Source organism: Apodemus sylvaticus, chromosome 15 (genome assembly GCF_947179515.1).
Source record: "Apodemus sylvaticus chromosome 15, mApoSyl1.1, whole genome shotgun sequence".
NCBI classification, from domain to species: domain Eukaryota; kingdom Metazoa; phylum Chordata; class Mammalia; order Rodentia; family Muridae; genus Apodemus; species Apodemus sylvaticus.
In genome coordinates, this window is record NC_067486.1 from 67,596,419 (window position 1) to 67,617,228 (window position 20,810).

At 42.1% G+C, this 20,810-nt stretch overlaps 1 protein-coding gene across 7 annotated transcripts in view; it reads right to left on the bottom strand.

The window, feature by feature from the left end:
- The window catches only part of Lrch3 (leucine rich repeats and calponin homology domain containing 3), a 96,000-nt gene that overhangs the window by 20,303 nt on the left and 54,887 nt on the right, over positions 1 to 20,810 (bottom strand). For 5 of the 7 annotated variants that reach the window (XM_052159084.1, XM_052159086.1, XM_052159083.1 and 2 more), the window contains exons 8-16: positions 19,109 to 19,229; positions 16,648 to 16,796; positions 14,361 to 14,437; positions 10,137 to 10,188; positions 9,243 to 9,392; positions 7,553 to 7,603; positions 5,704 to 5,757; positions 1,293 to 1,364; positions 20 to 68 (exon numbers count right to left, since the gene is read on the bottom strand). In XM_052159084.1, the coding sequence (XP_052015044.1) occupies positions 20 to 68; positions 1,293 to 1,364; positions 5,704 to 5,757; positions 7,553 to 7,603; positions 9,243 to 9,392; positions 10,137 to 10,188; positions 14,361 to 14,437; positions 16,648 to 16,796; positions 19,109 to 19,229 (775 nt within the window). The remainder of the gene's footprint in view (positions 1 to 19; positions 69 to 1,292; positions 1,365 to 5,703; positions 5,758 to 7,552; positions 7,604 to 9,242; positions 9,393 to 10,136; positions 10,189 to 14,360; positions 14,438 to 16,647; positions 16,797 to 19,108; positions 19,230 to 20,810) is intronic. The other 2 variants (XM_052159088.1, XM_052159087.1) reach the window with 1 other exon arrangement.

Genomic DNA, 20,810 nt, shown 5'->3' on the forward strand with positions numbered 1-20,810 from the left:
TCACCTTTGTTTCTATTACCTGTCTCTGTCATAGGAAAGCTTGAGGTGACATCAATTCTGTCATCACTCTGTGGAAAAACAGGCATACCAGCAGTTACTACTCAAGAAACAATAGCTCCATGTTTTAGTAACATAATAGATATAAAAAGTCATGCAATTTGCCTTCAAACTAAGTCCAGAAATGAAAGTTTAGTGAAACTGACGACTGATTTTGTACTTTCTCTTAAAATGACAGATTTCTTTTGCTTACTTATAATACATTCTTTAAAGATCTAACTAACCTCTCCAAACACTTTGAAAAAGGGTCATTCTAAGGCAAACCAATTACTGAGAAATATATACTGGAAGAGAAACCTTTCTCCTCCTCCTCCTCCTTTTCCTCCTCCTTTCAGTTTTTGAGACAGGGTTTCTTTGTGTAGCCCTGGCTATCCTACAACACCATTTGTAGGCCAGGCTGGATTCAAACTCGGAGAGATCCTCCTGACTTTGCCTCCTGAGTGCTGGGATTAAAGGCGTGTGCTGGGGCTGGAGAGATGGCTCAGCGGTTAAGAGCACTGACTGCTCTTCCAAAGGTCCCAAGTTCAAATCCCAGCAGCCACATGGTAGCTCACAACCATCTGTAAAGAGATGTGACACCCTCTTCTGGTGTGTCGGAAGACAGCTACAGTGTACTTACATATAATAAATAAACAAATAAATCTAAAATAAAAATAACAAACAAACAAACAAACAAACATAAAGGTGTGTGCTAATCTGAATTCCAGCCTGTCTTTCCGGCTACTATAGAGAACTCATACAAGTGCAAGGCTGAGGAGCACATCTATCTATGACTCCACTGCGGTTCCCTGGATGTCTTCCGCATTCAACCAGGCTGTGACGACTGACAGACAGACAGGTTTGAGTCTGTGGAAGAATGTGTGCGGGGCCCCAACATGGCTGGTCCTCCTCTTCATCGCCTACCTCATCAGCAGGAAGAGGAGCTCCAGCTACCAGACCATCCAGCCTGGAAGGCGGGTGTGCCACAGAGGCACAGGAGCCTGTTCTCAGACAGGTGTGGGAGGGAGGCATGTTTCCTTGAAAATGTTGTAAATCTGTTTTATCACACGTGAGATTCCCCTTGCAACATTCACTATGCATGGAGGAGCGAGTGTGGGGAAGGTGGTGACACTAGTACTAACAAACACTTCCACTTGCCTGCTCTTAAACCAGTCTACTGAAACTTGAAGGCCCCTTTGCACACACCTCGGACCCCCTCCCAAAATTTTCTGATTCATTAATGCAACAAGAGATACCTTAAGAGGTGTGAAGGCAGAAGAATGAGGCCGGGTAGCCACGCAGCTCACGCCATCCAACCCGGACAGCGACTACATTTCAAACAAGGAGAGAAGAAACAAAGGGCAGCATTTGAATTAACCATGGGAGGGAGGCAGAGCTCAGCACTGAGACTGGCAGAGGGCAGGCCATCAGCTAACTAACGAGGTTACTAACATACTCCAGGGCTGAGAGAGGAGAGATGACACCTGCATCACACAATCACTTACACAACAGGACTTTCCACCTATATTATTCAGAACACTCTTAAGACCTCAGGCCACATTAATCTAGAACACTGAGGCCTTATTCTAGCTTTATAGATGCTAATAAGACACAGAAAATGAAAGACAAGTAGATGTTTCAGAACTCACATTTCCCCCCAAATATACACATTTTGTAGTAAAAAAGAGGTATTTCTTAATAAAAATGATTTCAGGTGGAAATAAAACAAGATATCCATGACTTTAGCAAAATAGCTTTGAAACTAATTTGTCTTCTATTGTTCTGTGAAAAGGGAAATAAATATAGTCAGAGAACTCATTTTTAACCAAGCAGGGCTGGCATTAAACCAAAATATTTTTCAATATTAATACAAGTTATATTGGGAGAGGTCAGTCGTGAGGATTCAGCTTGACACTGTAGAGAAGACTCAGCATTTCATCAATGAAATTCTGAATGACCAGAATTTCAAAGAGGGTAATTTTACTTTTATTTGATTCATTTATCTTAAACCAACCCTTCATGTGTACGATATGTCTGTATGTAGGCATTTGTGTATGTAGGGGTATGGGTGCGCTAGCACCATGATGCACAGATGGAGTCAGAGGGTAGCCTTAGGTGTGGTCTTCAGTTTCACCTTGTTTAGACAGGGTCTCTGTCTTCAGCTGCTGTAGAAGTGGGTCACAAAGAGCTTGTCCACATCACTCTCACTGACGGATCACAGATGCACTATTGTTTCTGGCATTACTTGGGTTCTAGGGATTCAAACTCAGGTCCTTGCTCTTGCATAGCAGGTGCTTTATTCACTGAGCTTGTCAAGTAGGCTAGGCTAGCTAGCCAGCAACCCCAGGGATCCACCTGTACATATCCCCTAGCACTAGATTACAAGCATGGGCCACCATATCCAACTTTTTAAAGTGGGTGCTGGAATCAAAGACAGGTCTTTAATCATGCAAGGCAAGTATTTTACCTGTTGAGATATCTCTCCATGATCACAGTGCCTCCTCCAGCCTCTCTCTATAATGATTTATGAGTGTTTTGTCTCAGTGTATGTGTGTCTATCATATGTAGCTGTATGTGCCTGCTGCCTGCTGGAGGGATCAGGGAAAGGAAGAAGTCACATAGAGTTGTGAGCCATCATGTGGGTGTGGGTACGAATCCAAGTCCTCTGTAAGAGCAGTAAGTGCTCTTTACTGCTGGGCCAGCCCCAGAAGAGCCATTTTCAAGATGTGACACTTAAGCAGCTCCTTGATGAGTGAGTACAAATCATTCAAGGAATGTAGCAGTCCATGCAGAGACCAGCATTCACAAAGGTCTGAGGACGGGGTGTTCATATTTGAAAAGCCAATAAAGGAAAGAAGAAAAAGAAATGAGTCTAGAGATAGGGTGGGGATGGAGGAGATAGGGTGGGGATGGAGGAGAAAGAGTGGGGATGGAGGAGATAGAGTGGGGATGGAGGAGATAGGGTGGGGATGGAGGAGATAGAGTGGGGATGGAGGAGATAGGGTGGGGATGGAGGAGATAGAGTGGAGATGGAGGAGAAAGGGTGGGGATGGAGGAGATAGAGTGGGGATGGAGGAGATAGGGTGGGGATGGAGGAGATAGAGTGGGGATGGAGGAGATAGGGTGGGGATGGAGGAGAAAGGGTGGGGATGGAGGAGAAAGGGTGGGGATGGAGGAGATAGGGTGGGGATGGAGGAGATAGAGTGGGGATGGAGGAGATAGAGTGGGGATGGAGGAGATAGGGTGGGGATGGAGGAGATAGGGTGGGGATGGTGGAGAAAGGGTGGGGATGGAGGAGATAGGGTGGGGATGGAGGAGAAAGGGTGGGGATGGAGGAGATAGAGTGGGGATGGAGGAGATAGGGTGGGGATGGAGGAGATAGGGTGGGGATGGAGGAGATAGGGTGGGGATGGAGGAGATAGGGTGGGGATGGAGGAGATAGAGTGGGGGTGGAGGAGATAGGGTGGAGATGGAGGAGATAGGGTGGAGATGGAGGAGATAGAGTGGGGATGGAGGAGATAGGGTGGGGATGGAGGAGATAGGGTGGGGATGGAGGAGATAGAGTGGGGATGGAGGAGATAGGGTGGGGATGGAGGAGATAGGGTGGGGATGGAGGAGATAGGGTGGAGATGGAGGAGAAAGGGTGGGGATGGAGGAGATAGGGTGGGGATGGAGGAGAAAGGGTGGGGATGGAGGAGATAGGGTGGGGATGGAGGAGAAAGGGTGGGGATGGAGGAGATAGAGTGGGGATGGAGGAGATAGGGTGGGGATGGAGGAGATAGAGTGGGGATGGAGGAGATAGGGTGGGGATGGAGGAGATAGGGTGGGGATGGAGGAGATAGGGTGGAGATGGAGGAGATAGAGTGGGGATGGAGGAGATAGAGTGGGGATGGAGGAGATAGGGTGGGGGTGGAGGAGATAGGGTGGAGATGGAGGAGATAGGGTGGGGATGGAGGAGATAGAGTGGGGATGGAGGAGATAGGGTGGAGATGGAGGAGATAGAGTGGGGATGGAGGAGAAAGGGTGGGGATGGAGGAGATAGAGTGGGGATGGAGTAGCCAGAGCACACTAAGGCTTCAGTCACGATATATTTTAAAAGTTTACAAGTATGAAAGAAGTTCTTTGAAGAACAGTTCTGAGATCAGAGACAAGATTTAAAACATGACTCTTAAAAATATAAGTTTTTTCTTCTCTCTACCCCCCAGATAGAGTGGGTGACCTTGAACTCTGAATTCTCCTAACTCTACTGCCCAGAGTTTGTACAATGTTGGCTGGGTATGCCTTATCATACAAAGAAATGTGAATTTTGCTTTTATTTTGTTATTTATTTGGGTGTTTGGGCCTTGCTACATAGTATAAGCTTGTCTTAATTTTTAAGATTGCTGTTAGAACTGAGCAAGATACCTAACCGGCATCAGAAACCACATTATTTCCTACAGAAACTAAATTTTCAGTCCTTAGGGCAGTGAAATTCTGCGAATACTTCAGAGGCCAGTCCTCATGGCCACTTTTAAGACTGCCCAGTTAATATGTACTTTGTCCATCTTAAATGGAAACGAAGGCAGTAAAATACACAGAAATCTGAGCATAATGTAAGTTATATTGTAAAAACCTCTAAAGCACGCACACTCACAGTACACACGGTGGCAGTATCTAGCACTTAAAACAGGAGTTACTACAGACAAAACTTTTGAGTATATAAATAAACATGAAAAGTAGCATAAAACATGATGGGAAAAGCAATTTTATAAATGGTTGAATTCTCTTCCAAGACTGATTAAAAGACTTTAAATGAAGCCTTCACGTCCATCCACCCTGGGCGGATGAAGCAGGAGGCAGAGCAGCAGTCCTCTCAGGAGGCAGCACTGCAGGTAATGTACTTCTGAGGTAAATGTGACCACGGAAGAACTTCAACCGTGAGTACTTGAACTTCACTTTTGTAAATGAAGTCTTTGTCATTACTTCTGCAACCAGTGCCAGCATGCATAAGTGACAAGCCAGCGCCTGTGTGTGACACAGCTTGTTTTTGCAAGGGGTGGGAGAACACTGTAAAAATGAAAACAATAGAAAGTATATACACGATAAAGTAGGTTGTCACATATAATTAGTGTCACGGAGTGAGGGTCTCCATTAACACACAAGAGTGACTCAGGAGCCAAATTAATGATTAACTATGTGGCTTCAAAGTTACAGAAGACATTTTTTTGTTGTTTTTGTTTTTGTTTTTGTGTTTGGTTTTTTTGAGACAGGGTTTCTCTGTATAGCCCTGGCTGTCCTGGAACTCACTCTGTAGACCAGGCTGGCCTCAAACTCAGAAATCTGCCTGCTTCTGCCTCCCAGAGTGCTGGGATTACAGGTGTGCGCCACTACCACCCGGCTTAGAGAAGACATTTAAAAAACTAATTATTACATATGTCTCACCACATTTAAAGCCAGAAGGGTTCTCAATGCGAAAGGTTTGCCTTGGTTTCACTAAACAGATGTATGAGTTACACACTCTAGAAGCCTGGCTAGGTTGTAAAGTTAATGGAGAAAAGAGTGGTTCTGGTTATTTATAGAGAATTTAGTTATGGTGCCTGCCCATCATGTTTTATGGTATTTACATCAATTCTGAGAAAAAGCACAACAGTTACTGTAAAACATATAAACTGTTTTGCATTCTCTTACCACTAGCAAGGCGCTGTCATCAGTGTGCTGAGACCTTCTGGATGGGAAGGGACACTGGGAAGGTGAAGAAAATAAGCAATGTCAGAAACAAACGGCATGCACAAGTGATGCACTGCACAAGGACACACTCAGGAAAGCAACGCAGGAAGGACACATCCCAGGATGCTGATACACAGGACCACACACACCATCGCAGTCAGACGGCTGGTTCTGAGTACTGACTCCTTCCTGAGCACCTTCTAGAGTGCAGGCTCACAGGAGAGCGCTAGGAGGTGCTGGTGCAGCTGTGGCACAAACAATCTGCAGTCATATTGTAAACCAATGACAAAAGTAAACCTGAGAGGAATGAGTTCTGGTCTAGGTATCTTTTCATTGCCTTTCTCATACAAGTAAGGAGATGTTAGCTGGTCTGTTGGCACATAGCACTTGGGAATTGGGCACAGGAGGGGCAGGAATTCAGGTCATCACCTTATATAGCATGCTTGTGTTCTGGATGAATTCAAGCATGAAACATCTCCAAAAAAATGTTGGGAGTTAAAAAAATGCATTAATCTCATCAAGCTTTGGTTGTTAAAGTTTCCATAGTTCTCACTGTGAAGAAAGACAAGGGAGAATGCAGGAAGGATGCTTCAGGTCTCATGCCCTCATACACAGTACTACACACAAGCAACCACATGGGGACTAAAAGAACCTATGCTGCAGAGAGCAGCACACCAGGCTTCACATTCACTCACTCACTTACTCACTCACTCATTCATTCATTCATTCATTCATTCATTCATTCATTCATTCAGTGTGTGTGTGTGGTCGCACACACTCACCCACATACATATGTCTCAGCACAGAGGGCAACCTGTGGGAGCCATCTTCCACCAAGTGACTTAAACTCAAATTAAAGAGCCAGGCGTGGTGGTGCACACCTTTAATCCCAGCACTTGGAAGGCAGAGGCAGGCGGATTTCTGAGTTCGAGGCCAGCCTGGTCTACAGAGTGAGTTCCAGGACATCCAGGGCTACACAGAGAAACCCTGTCTTAAAAAAACCAAAAAAACAAAACAAAACAAAAAAAAAACCCAAAACAAAACAAAAACAAAAAAAGCAACTCAAATTAAAGAATTAAACTCAAATTGGTCATCAGTCTTGAAAGAAAAAGCCAGGACTTCATGATCCATCTTGCCCCACTTAAATTTTCAAATAATGTACTTAAAAAGTCAAATAAAGCAATAATCATAAATTGAGACTACAGAAGGTGAAAATAAGAAAAACCGGTCAATATGAGAGTCAACTACACTGAAATTTAAAATATTTATTTGTAATGACACTGTAGCGACTGATCTAGAACTAACACATGAGTTATAACAAAGAAATCAGCGCCGAGGTGGAAATGCTACAGTTTCTCTGGTTGATCACCAACACCATTCAACATCAAAGATGACTCAGGCTGCAGACAGGGAACAGACGGAATAACCTCTAGATGGCTGTATACACAGGCCTGACCTAGACACGGCCATAATCTCCTTCCTTATCCTGTACCTTATTTTCCTTCGTATGTAGAATTTAATGGAGTGGGGCAGACAATTTTAGGGAGCAGGTTGGTTTGAGATGGGGGAGGTCTCTCTCTGTAGCTCAGGCTAGCCAGGAATTCACTATGTAGCTTAGGCTGGCCTTGAACTCTTTAGCCTCTTGTGTTCAAGGTGATGGGATAATGGGTAGATGTCCACTACACCAGCCAAAAATCATTTTTTGATCATTTAAACATTTGATCACTGAAAACATGATAGCCACAAGGCAGACATTTTATTTCCATTGCAAAATAACAAATTCCAAGAAAAAGTAATTCTATGGACTTACCTCACCATTTCCAGGGGGCTGCTGTTTCTGTGGATTTTGTGATGCTTTTTGCTATATCCCCAGAAAGAGGAAGCTAATTAGAATTTCAACAGTAATTAAATGGATCACATCAATTTATTTTTTATACTTACTAGTTAAGATTATGCTCCCATCTTAAACATTTTAGCTTAAATGAAGAACCACAATAAACTATACTATCATATTTCTATAAGCATTAATAGAAAACATTAAAAACCTACACATACACATTCAGAATACCATGTGACTACTCTCTCAGGAACTCACACTCAAATGGCTTTACACATCCGTGCTAATAAAGTTAACTTTCTGTCAGAAAATCTCAAGTATTTTCACCTGTACAGAGAAACTCAGACCACTGCCACATCACATTCTATACTCAAAAGCAAAGCTGTAATTTCTTTTTTTCTTTCTTTTCTTTGTTCTTTCAAGACAGGGTTTCTCAGTGTAGTCCTGACTGTCCTGGAACTCACTCTGTAGACCATGTTGGTTTTTAGACCTCAACCTCAAAAGATCTGTCTGCCTCTGCCTCCTGAGTGCTGGGAATAAAGGCATGCACCACCACCTGCCTATAATTTCTTAATAAAAAGCTATTTTCCCCAATTTATTAATTCTGTTATTCTGACAAACATTTGTACACAACTAGTGTTTTGAAATTTCTTTTCTTTTGTTGGGGTGGGAGGCTCCCAAGTGCCGGGAATAGAAGCATGTACCATCCTGCCTGGTTTTTCTTTTTTGAGACATGTCTCACTGAGCACAGACTGGTCTCAAACTTGTTAGGTAATCAAGGATGACCTTGAACCTCTGACTCCTGCTTCCATCTCCTCGGTGCTAGGATTTTGTGTGCAGCTCCACACTTGGTTTAAGCAGCTAGGGTAGAATCTAGGGCTCATGCTTGCTAGGAGAGCACTGTCTACTTCCGCTACCCAGCTACACATCCGGTTCCAGGATTGTCTTCTTATACACATGATCTCAAGTGATTTTTCTCATTCCTTAAGAGGAACAACTCCCACAGGCAGAGAGGACTGGGAGCCCAGGATGAGACATTAGGTTGTAGGAGTACAACTGAGACTTACTCCTGCCTCTGACTCCGGTTCCCCTTTGCTTTCACTGACTAAGATGGACTCTTATTAAAACCTTGCTTTGGGTCCATCTGTTTATTTCTTTTACTTTCTTCATTTTTAAATTTCTCTTCAATGATTCACTGCTCAGTACCCATCAATTGGGAACTTTCCCATATACTTAGATTACAACTGGCATAGCACCTGCTATGGTAATCTTATAGTTGTTAATAGATAAGTTTACTATCATACCCAATGGGGGAGGGGGACACAGAACAGCTCACACAGCACATGGTGACACATGTAGACACAAACTCAGATGCTTCCCATTCTCCTTGGCAACACTGTTAACTAAACTTGGAGGCTCTCCTTCATTTTGTGCCCGTCTAATTGCTGTGACTACTTTTTACTTCATTTCTCCTCTTGCTTCTTCCATGCACACATGGGTTTTACAGTAGGATCTTTCTTCTCATGGTTCTCTCCTAGCTTTTGCCATCTTCAATTCAAACTCCCTTTAATTAAGGCAATACTAGCTGATTGGTCTTGGCAAAATGAATAAACATTTCTTCTCCTAATTCAAGAGTCTCCATCAACGATGGTAAAGGATTTACTTTGACAAAGTCTAGGACGGCATCTCTCTGAATCTGCTTGGTCCTTAGTTTCTCCTCCTCGTACTGCAGGGCAGCGAGCTGTGCCTCTCTCCGAGTGCACTCAAGAGACTGCTCTCTCCTCTGATGAAGCGCCAAGTCTGAATGTGACAGCTGCAAGAGAGGGCTCATTTTAGACATGTAAGGGGGACACAGGGCGTCACGTCAGTAACTCGCATTAACAGCGTGTAAGGGGGACAAGGGGCATCATGCCAGTAACCCGCATCAACAACATGTAAGGGGGACATGGGACAACATGTCAACAACCCGCATCAACATAAAGAACACTGCTACCTCAAGTTCTACTCTGCCGTGGTAACATTTTAAAGTACATGTTTGCTAACCTTTCTCCTTCACACTTGTCTCACATGTACAAAGCAGGGACTCTCTTGTACACAAGTTTTAGAAACTGAGAAGACAAATTGTAAGATTTATAGATATCTGACAATTAATGCTAGTTCAAGTATTATAAAAGAAAACCTGGTTGAAAAGAGAGCTCTGCCAGTAAAGGTGGTTACCATCAAAACATAATACCTGAGTTCAATCCCAGGAACCCACTCCTCAAAGTTGTCCTCTTACTTCTAACATGCATGCTGGGGTGTACATGCATAGGCACACATCCAAAAAGAATTAAAAAAAAAAAGCCATCTTAGCTTAGCAAATCAAAATTGAAACAACAAAGGTAAATATAATAACTACGCTGGGTGGTGGTGGTGCACATTTTTAATCCCAGCACTTGGGAGGCAGAGGGCTAGCCTACAAAGCAGGTTCCAGGACTGTCAGGGTTACACAGAGAAACTGTCTCCAATCCTTCAACCCCCCAACCACCTCAAAAAAAAAAACAAAATAAAACCTTACCTGATTGTGACCTGGTGGCATTGATAACACCAATGATGGCTCAACTGGAACCCTGGTTCCCACAAAGAAGAATAAGAACTCAGTGAGGTAAGGGGGGACAAGTAAAATAAGCAAAATTTCCATTTTTTAACAAAAGTTTCTGTCAATCAGAAGCTGTTAAGTCTATATTGAAAGAGGAATTACATTTTGTAAATCTAAACCTGAGAACTTACATGAAATCCCAGGTCTACCTGATGTCATCCCAGGCCCCAGCTCGGATGTCATGTGATGGATGGGTCACTGATGGCTAGCTAACAACTACACGGAAGCACTCCTGAGGACAGCACTTCCACCATCACGGTATCTTTACAACATGCATAGCCATGACCTGCATTCCTACCATGACTAAAGCAAGAGACAAAACTGAGATGCTCTGACAGACACAGCCATTTTACTCAGTAGCATCCTGGGCTGCGGCAAAGCACCTTGAGTAGCAGAGTATTGAGCCTATTGATTTTTGCTCTGAAGGCAGAGGTGAGGCACTATGCAATGCTAAACAAACACAGAGGCAGCACTACTTGTGGATAGTCCTGGGCTTGTATTTTGATGTTAATTCCACTCCTCAGAGGGGCTTCAGAAGAGGAGTTGCCTTGTGAACTTTCTCCCCACCTTAACTTTTCAAATAAAGACTTGAGTCAATGATTGGGCAGGGGGAAGTGGGAGGAGCTGAGAGTTGAGGGGAGGAGCTACAGGAATAAGCCGGAGGGGAAGGAGCTACAGGGGAGAAACAGAAAGGCATCGGAGGGAGTGAAGATCATGACCTGGAGAAATCCGCAAGTTATATGGGATAATATAGATGGAATAGAGTAGTGTAGTGGGAGGTCGCCCAGCCTAGGCTTGTAGCTTGTTTTGTTAACAGATTGAGTTGAGCTTTCTTTTACCGGGGAACTGGGTTGGAAACAAAGTAGCAACAACTACTCCTCTCAGTGTTACAGTTTGATATTTATCTTCTTCCTCAAGCAGGGATGCATACTTCAAGACTCTGTAAGCCATATGTCTGTAACTGAAGATGCCTCACTGAGATCAGGATTCGAGTAGGCACACAGTAGGCACACAGAAGCAAACGTTCAAGTTCTTATATCCTCAACACCTAATACTACATCACAAAATAGTTTTTTCTTTCTAGTGCTAGAAGTCAAACTCAAGAGGCTCAAACTCTTTAACTTGGCATTTCGGACTACTTCCCTCTGAACGTGTCTATCTTTTCTCTGGTAGGACACGTATCATTATATGCTAAGGGCACAAATTTCAAGTCTTTATTGAAATCTTTGTGTTGGTGGTGTTTATGTCAACTTCACACAGCTAGAGTCACCTGGGAAGAAGCCTGAACTGAGAAAGCGTCCACAGCAGATTTGCCTACAGGTAGCCACCCTCACACGGCATTTTCTGAGTGTCTGCTGTGGGACACTGACTGATGCCATCTCTGGCCAGGTGGCTCTGGGGTGTGTAAGAAAGCAGGCTGAGCCACTCCTCCATGGCCTCTGTTCCAGTTCCTGTTTCCAGGTCCCTACCTGAGCTCCTGCCCTGGTTTATTACCCCAGTGATAAACTTAAAGACTAAGGCTACATAAACCCTTTGCTTCCCAAGTTGCTGGTGACTGTGGTGTTTTATCACAGCAACAGAAACCTTAACTAAAACAAACTTCAATTTATGGAGAGCATCTCAAAAAAGTTTGGTCTCTTTTCAAATATTATTTTTTATTTAAAACTGGGATTTCCTCTTAAACATTGTACATTACATTTATAGACTGATTTTATGAACATGTGTGCTTGTGTGCACCCCTGTATGGAAATGAGAAGAAAGTTTGTGGGACTCTGTTCTCTTCTCCACCATGTGGCTTGCAGGGATTGGTCTGAAGTTGTCAGGCATGGTGGCAAGTACATTACCTGCTGAGCCATCCTGTCAGCCAGAACTTTTCCCTTTGATACAGTTGTGAAAGCAAGTTTTTTCATTTATAAAATAAAGCTCATGTCTTTTTTTTTTTTTTTTTTTTTTTGGATAACACCTTTCTGGGACAAATAGAAGCAAAAACTCACTGAGTTCTTACCATGTGCTACTACATACCTACCATACTAAGTATCCCCCACACTATGATGGCGCCTCACAACCTACTGAATGAAGAAGTCCTATAATCCTCAACTGAGGACTAAAAGATAGAAACAAAGTTACTTTCCAAAGGCGACCTAGTCAGTAGATTGTAGAGTAAGGTGTGAATCTTGTCGGATTTTATGTTCTCAGTTACCATGCAATCTGTGGGAGAGAACTGGAGGGACGTCAGGTCCCGCGCTGCTTAAGTCACTACTTTCACAACTGCAGAAACACGAGCCCTTTGGGTCTGAATGGCAGCTATACACGCCCTCATCACCCGCTTCCTGATGAGGAGTTGGGGCGCTCCCTACTCTGTCATGGTGGCTCAGCAGACAAGCAGAGAGAGGATGCGCTCTGGGGTGGAGCCACACGCACTGAAGCACCCGCCTACCACATCAACAACTAAGCTGTGGGAAGTTAAAGACAGAGGGGGAGAGGGAGCACGGAGTGAGCCACACATGCACAGCACTCCCCATCATGGCAAGGCCTGCGTGGGCCACCGCAGCTCTGCCCCTCTGCGTCAGTCTCCCTTCACGCATGACCTTTCACCTATGGCTGTCTCTCAGCAGCAGCACTCACATTTCACGTTAGATCATTCCTTACGACTGTCTGCCATGTTAGAGGTGGCTCAGCCTTAGCAGCACCTAAACTGATTTTGGGAATTGATTCCCAGAAGGAATAAATACATTTTCAAATAGCCTCTAAGGAGTGGTGCTGAATTTTGCTGAGGAACACTGGTCTACTTTATGCCTTTAGAATTTTTTTATTATGATGACTGTCTTTGGGGCCTTGCCTCTCAGACTTCTCCAGTGGCCATGATGACTTTTCCAGTCCTTCAAGGCAGGGGACCAGACCCGGCCCTATAGAAAAAACAGCCCAAGATCAGGCCATGAAATCTCTTAGCTCCAAGGGTGCCCTAGGAAGCCTTAAACCAAGCCCGCCTGCTGCCCAGATGTTTTGTTTTGCTGCTTCTCTCCTGAGCAGAAGAAGCCACCCTCTCTTCTATGTCTTTGCCAATGAATCTCTTGTGTGAGTTTTGTTACAAGGTATGACTTTGGTATTCTTAGCTTTCGCCTGCCAGGACACCTTTCCCCTCACAGCTGTAACACAATATCGGTACAACTACATTTTCTCTCTCTCTCTCTCTCTCTCTCTCTCTCTCTCTCTCTCTCAATTTGTTTTTACTATGGCTTTTTTTTTCTTTTTAAAGATTTATTTATTTTATGTATGTGAGGACCACCAGAAGAGGTCATCAGGTCCCATTACAGATGGTTGTGAACCATGTGGTTGCTGAGACGTGAACGCAGGACCTCTAAAGGAGCAATCAACGATCTTAACTGCTGAGTCATCTCTCCAGCTCCGTAACTACATTTCTTTATTCCAGCTACTTCATAGTTCCTGGGACAACATTAGCATGCTGTTTGGTATAAAGACCTATGGATGAATGCTAGATGCTACATAGTAAATTTCTTATCATTTAAGAACAGACATATTTCTGAGTTCAAGGCCAGCCTGGTCTACAGAGTGAGTTCTAAGATAGCCAGGGTTACATAGAGGAACCATGACTTAAAAAACAAACAGACAAACTAACAAAAAGAACAGATATATAAAACCTATTATTTTTTAAGATTTTGTACACAAAGATTAAAGACTGAAAAAGCAAAAATTAACTACTGTGACACACAGTTTATACCAGAACCATTTTAGAATTCTAGAATGAAAAACAGCGTTGAGCTGATTTAGAAGGAGGACTCTAAGTACAGGCTGTATATGGAGAAGGAATAAATAAATACAGGGCTTCTGAAAATCGTGAAATTTTCTATGCTTAAATAAACACTTATCCCTACAAAATTTCATTACTACTAAGTACTTTGTAATCAACTAATTATAAAGTAAGGGTCTGGATTTGGAACCAAGTAATTTTACTCTTTTTAAAAATAGTGTTAGAACAAATACAGACTGATCTAGTTTTAAATAGCCTCTAAGGCACACATAAGCCAAATATCTTCATTATATTTGGATTTGCACAAAATAAAATCAGTTTACTTATTACTATGTTTCAAGAAAGAAAGAATCAAGCTGAATTGCTTTTCAAACCTGTTTTGATGTGAGTATCTTTTCAGGTCTTCTGTTTTTTGAAACTCTCTAACAGCTATTGGCTTTACTGGTGAACCCTAGAAGCCCCCCAAAAAAGAGAAGTCAGTAATTAACATACATAATATATTAAAATGCAGCAATTATACAATCAACTAGTTTAATTTTTAGCAACTTGTACATTTTTTATAGGCGTTTCCTCTGTGAGCTTTGTGTTTAAAAGCATGCAGGCTAGCAGGGCATGATGGGGCATGGCTCCATACTCAGGAGGCTGAGGCAAAAGAATGGTGCCTTTGAGGACAGTCTGAGTGACATAGCAAGACTCTTATCTCAAAAAACCAAAGCAAGGGCTGGTGAGATGGACCAGTGGGTAAACGCACTTGCTGTGCAAATACCACAACCTAACTTTGATCTCCAGAGCCTAAAAAGAGCTGGATGGAAAAAACAATTCCACAAAATTATCTTCTGAACTCCATGTTGTACACACTGTGGTATGTGTGCTGTCACACACACACACACACACACACACACACACACACACACACACACCAGAAAAACAAAACTATAAGCCGTATTACATAGGCTTTGATAAATAAAAATATGCAAAAATCTATGAATATGTATTTTATTTACAAGGTTCTCATCTCAGTGTACTATATAAATTAATGATTAAGCAGAGTGATATTTTCAGAATAACAAGGATCCAGGGAGGTTGTGGATACTCATGTCTGATCCCAATACTAGGGAGGCAGAGACATGCAGATCTCTGTGAGGCCAGCCTGGCCTACAGAGTGAGTTCCAGCACAGCCAGAGCTCTGTAGAGAGATCCTGTCTCAAAAAAAAAACAAACAGAAAGACCTCAGAGACCATCTACCTACAGGCCTAACTGCCCTGCTGTTACCTTATCAGCGTCAACTTCTCAGGTTGTTAATTTAAACTAACAAACTAACGGCTTCATCACATTTTCACAAACACCCAGTTTTACAAAGCTATATGGCACAAAAATACCAAGAGTTTTATTCCATAGAATCACATGGCTACCACACACGAGGTAGCTAGAGTTTAAGAACACTGCAAGGAGCCTTGACAATGTGCTAGGGAAAGAGTACATCCAACATTTGTCAGTAGACCAGTAAGCAGTCTCTGTAGAGACGCCTCACTTAGACAACCTAATGCATGTTCAAGTCACTAAAGAAAAAGAGGTCAGGAGAAGAAAAGGGATACTAAATACTAAAGAGTATTACGCAGTATTATTAATTTAAATTTTATTAGAAAGTAACTCTTGGCTCCAGCAGAGAGACTGACAGCTTAAACCACAAGGCAGTTTTGTCAACCACTGGTCTATCATTATCTCTTGTCTACAGGGTTTGATTTTATCTGATTTTAGAAACAAGTATCTTCTGAACTGCAACAAAACCCACTGTGTTCAAAAGTCTCTAACAGGAACCAAAGGCTTCTTGTTAAGGAATGCTATTACCGCACATCACTCTCCGCTTGAAGCTACCGATCTGCGATTTCTAAAAGTTAAATACATCGTTTTTCAAAAAGGCCCCTAGTGTTTCTCAAACAACCCCCACTCAGGGCCTGGGACACACTCCAGACACCAATCCAGCACACACTAAAATGAAGCTATTTTACCATGATGACTAGATAGATCTAAGACTGCCATTCTACTTCAGACCCTTGAGGAATTGGCAGAGATTCTGCAGTGGCCTGAATGCTTACTTGTTTTTTAGGCAATTCAATGCTTCATTATAAGAGACAGCAAGAATTTTAATAGCAAACAATTTATATTCTGTTAACTCGGGGTAAAAGTACCAATACAATTAAACTTACTAATATTCTATGGGTAAGCTGACTGTTACCTCAAAAGTCAACTTTGATTTAATTGATTATCAAATTAAGGTTTGTAATTAGCAATAATAAAAAAGTAAAACAATCAAGCAAAAAAGACCAGCCAGAAAGCAAAACTACATAGCCATGAAAAGTATCCTGTCCCACGTACTTCCTTCGGAGGCCCGAGGTCACGCTCAGAGCTCCTTTCACTGTTTCTTCAAAGGAATGAAATCTGCCTGCTTATCCGAGGAATACAAATGGAATCATTTCTTAGACTACTCTCTGACCTTTCCAAATTAAATCTGAAAACTCCAGGACTAAAACAATAAGGGAAAAATGAAACAATTAGGCCTAAAGCAGTCAATCACTGGCACGACCAGGATCAGCACCATTGCCCTGTTCTCAGTAGGGACGCTACCGTTAGTCCTCACAGGGTGAAAGGACACACCGATACCTCATGCGAGATTCTCCGCTGCTCAATGTACGCCATAAACTGTGAGCTGAGACTGTTCGCGTCCAGGCTTTTGGGCTGTTTCCCATAGTTTTCTTCTTCTTCTGTAGTACAGCTGTCAATGTAGTCAATCTGATCCAGATCATGCTCCACTGTACACACACACACACACACACACACACGAAGAAAGAGAGAGATTCAAAATTAAAAAGCTAATAAAAGGCATTTGCTTAAATTGCATTCTCCTGGGGCTGGAGAGATGGCTCAGCAGTTAAGAGCACTGACTGCTCTTCCAGAGGTCTTGAGTTCAATTCCCAGCAAACATGGTGACTCACAACCATCTGTAATGGGATCTGATGCCTTCTTCTGGTGTGTCTGAAGACAGAGACAGGTACTCCTATATATTAAATAAATATCTTAAAAAATTACATTTTCCTTTTCTCCTGTGTCTGTTCTGTATGTTTCAATGAAACAAGTCCTTTCTACTTAGTCTATGGCTCCTCATAAAACTTATTTCTTGTAAAACCTTAGTCCAAATACATGAAAGAATGCAACCCTCAGGGCGAGCCACTGAAGTATAGACCCTTGGCATTTATTTTCTCTGGGTGGCCCTGGTGTTTTAGACAGGGTAGCCTGAGTCTGAAACAGACAGCTGCTGTTTAAAGAATGGTGACTTATCATCTTTTCATGAGTTTGGGTTTCAAAAAATGTAAGCTAACTCGAAAGAAAGTAGAAGACAACAAAAAAAGACACAGGAGAAGAAGAAACTGGAGTTGGAGAAAAAGAAACTTATTGACTGTTTCCCTTCCTGTGGCTCAAACTAAAAAAAAAAAAAAGAGAGAACAAAGATTTCCCTATTTAGAAAATTACTTGCTAGAGGTCAAAGTATTAGATATTTTGTAGCAATTTGTAGTGAAAGGGAATCATCTGAAGAATTTTTTCTTCTCAAGATTTTTTTTATTAAAAGCTCAAATACTGACTGGAAAAATATATCTTATAACGTGTTAAATAAAATGTCTATTCCACTAAAGAGATACGTTAGAGGAAAGGGAAGCAACTAAAGATACAGCTGTATAATTGCTGCATCTGGTACACCTCTGGATGTCCATCATTCTTAAGTTAGAGCTAACTACTTTCAACAGCCAGTTAAAATGGCACTCTAAGAAAGATCTTGCTGTGAAGAAGTTTTTCAGCAATGCACTAAACCCCAACTGCTGTTTAATGCTGTTCCACTGTGCCAGAACACTGAACTGAACTGAACTGCAGTTATCATTAAATTGAAGTTTGTGTTACAAGTTTATTAAGATCTAACATTTTAGCTGGGTGGTGGTGGTGCAAGCCTTTAATCCCAGCACTTGGGAGGCAGAGGCAGGCGGATTTCTGAGTTCGAGGCCAGCCTGGTCTACAGAGTGAGTTCCAGGACAGCCAGGGCTACACAGAGAAACCCTGTCTCGAAAAAACCAAAAAAAAAAAAAAAAAAAGTTTTTAACATTTTTCCAAGTAAAATATAATTTATATATTCTGACTATTTCTCAAGAAAGTAACATCAGGTTTTCATATTATCCAGATCAGCACAGTCAAAATTTGATGAAAATTTTGCAGTTATTATTTCAGTTCAGAAAAGCCACATTCCATCTTCCACATTCCACATCTGTATGTGGGGTTTATCTGGGGTGTGTGCGATTGTGAGCAGGTGTATGTGGGTATAGGTGCATGCATGTGTGTCCATGTGGAGGTGAGAGGTCAATGTCAGGTGTTTTCATTGTTAGCCACTTTATTTTCAGTTTAGCTAATGATCTTTTCTTCTTTTTCACATTTTTTACAGGGAGCACATATGCATGCCATACACGTGGAGGTCACATTTATTATTCAGGGGGTACATATGCCATGACATATCTGTGGAGATGACCTTTGTTATTTGGAAGAGCATGTATGCTATACAGAAGAATAAAGTGAAATTTATCTGAATGATAAACTTTTTTGTCATATATAAACAGATGTCTTCAGAAGGTGAAGGATCTATAGAGAAGTAAACAAAAGAGCCAGTGTGACAAAGACCATGTCAAAATGGCGACTTCCTCCTTCTGTTGCCATGCCTTCCCAGTCTACTGCCCTCCTCAGCATGAGAGGCTGGATCCCTCTAGAACCCTAAGCCAAAAAGCACTCCCTAAAACAACAAGAAAAAAGTTAAGGTGGAAGCTGGTTTGTGTTGTAAAGTCCTTGTCTCTGGCACACAAGGCCCTGGGTTCAATCCTCAACACTATAAAACCAGGTGTGAAGGGATACATCTATACCCCCAGGGCTGGGGAGGGGGAGACAAACAGATCAGGTGGAGGCAGGAAGGTCAGAAGTTCAAAGTCATTCTTGGCTACAGAGGGGGTTTGAAGCCAGTCAGGGTTATAGGAGACCCTGTTATATAACAAGTAAGTATAAAGGCTTTAAATGTCATCAGAATCATGTGTACCTCCACCATTCGTGACAACCACACTGCTGCGATTCTCCTGGTACTGGCTTTCTCTCCGTAGTCTTTGCTCTTTAGTAATCTCTGCCACTCGAAGAGGTAGATCTGAAAATTCATCTGTGGGCTTAAAAAGCAGAAACATTAAAAACCATCATTTCCAATTTAAGATAACATAAAGTAAAGGAATATAAACTACAATCTACATAGAAGAAGAAAAAGAAAAAAGCTTTAGTTTTGACAGCAAATAATGTATAATTTTATGAACACAATTAATGCAACTGAAATGTGTACTTTAAATAGGCAACCTTTAACACAATTAACAAAAATAGGATATTCAGAACTGTAAGTAAATATATACATAGGTTTAAAAAATATATATATACATTGCAATATTTAAAAAGACAGTCACCAAGACATACATACATACATGTATACAGGTGTACATGTATACAGGTACACCTATATATAGGTGTGTATATATGTATGTATACACACACATACATACATACACACACACACAGCCCCCTAACTACAAATTTCAAGTAAGATTTGATCTCATTTTGTTTTGACTTACTATTTATTTAATTTATTTACTTATTTAAGTTTGACAGGGTCTCACTATGTGGCTCTGGTTGGCTTGGAACTCACTATATAGTCCTGGTTAGCCTTGAACTCACGGAGATTCACCTCCTCTGCCTCCTGACACTGAGATCAAGGCATTCAAGGTATTGTGCTACTCACTAGGGTTCTGTTTGGACTCTTAATGACACAATGTTATAAAATGTCTGTTATCAGTCCCTCTAGAAAATGTGTAGTCATATAATTGGTAGTTAAAATATATCCTAGTAATTTTACAAAGCAATGGATTTCATTGGAAAATCTAATAGTACTAATTAATCAAAACAAGAACCCATGTAATTTGTGGCTTGTGAATGAACTCACTGAGATGTCCCACCTTTTGTGGGGCTCCAGCCAGGGCCTGCTGGAGAGGATTCCACTTTTGAGCTAACACTTTTTTTTTTTTAAGATTTATTTATTCATTATATATAAGTACACTGCAGTTGTCTTCAGATACTTCATAAGAGGGAGTCAGATCTGGTTATGGACAGTTGTGAGCCACCATGTGGTTGGCTGGGATTTGAACTCAGGACCTTTGGAAGAGCAGTCAGTGCTCTTAACCGCTGAGCCACCTCTCCAGTCCTTGAGCTAACACTTAAAGCTCAGGCCCCATCCCTCACCAGGACTCAGTGCCTGGTCCTCTAGCACACCCCTCTGTCACCGTCTCTCTGCAGACCATCCTGGCCCGCACATTCTGGATGTCAGGCCTGTCCATGGGGATGAGACAGTTGCTGTGCAGTGCAAGCTGCCCTGGAACTTACTACATAGGCCAGGCTACCTTGAAATCACTGTCCTCCTGCCTCGGCCTTCTAAGAGCTAGGGCTATAGAGATGTGTGTAACCACCTCATGGTTCAGCTTTAATCACCTCTACTCCTAACTCAGCTTTCCAGAATATCTGCACAGAAGATGGGGTAACAAATTTGAAAGAACATACGTGGCAAAAGTGTTAGTAACAGAAACAATGTAGAATTCTCAGGTGGTAGGACTTAGGACTATGTAGGGTTTTTGCTCCTTGACATGTCTCTGTTTTACCTAATAAACTGAAATCCAATGTAGATAATCCCATTAATTTAATTTCTTTTTCTG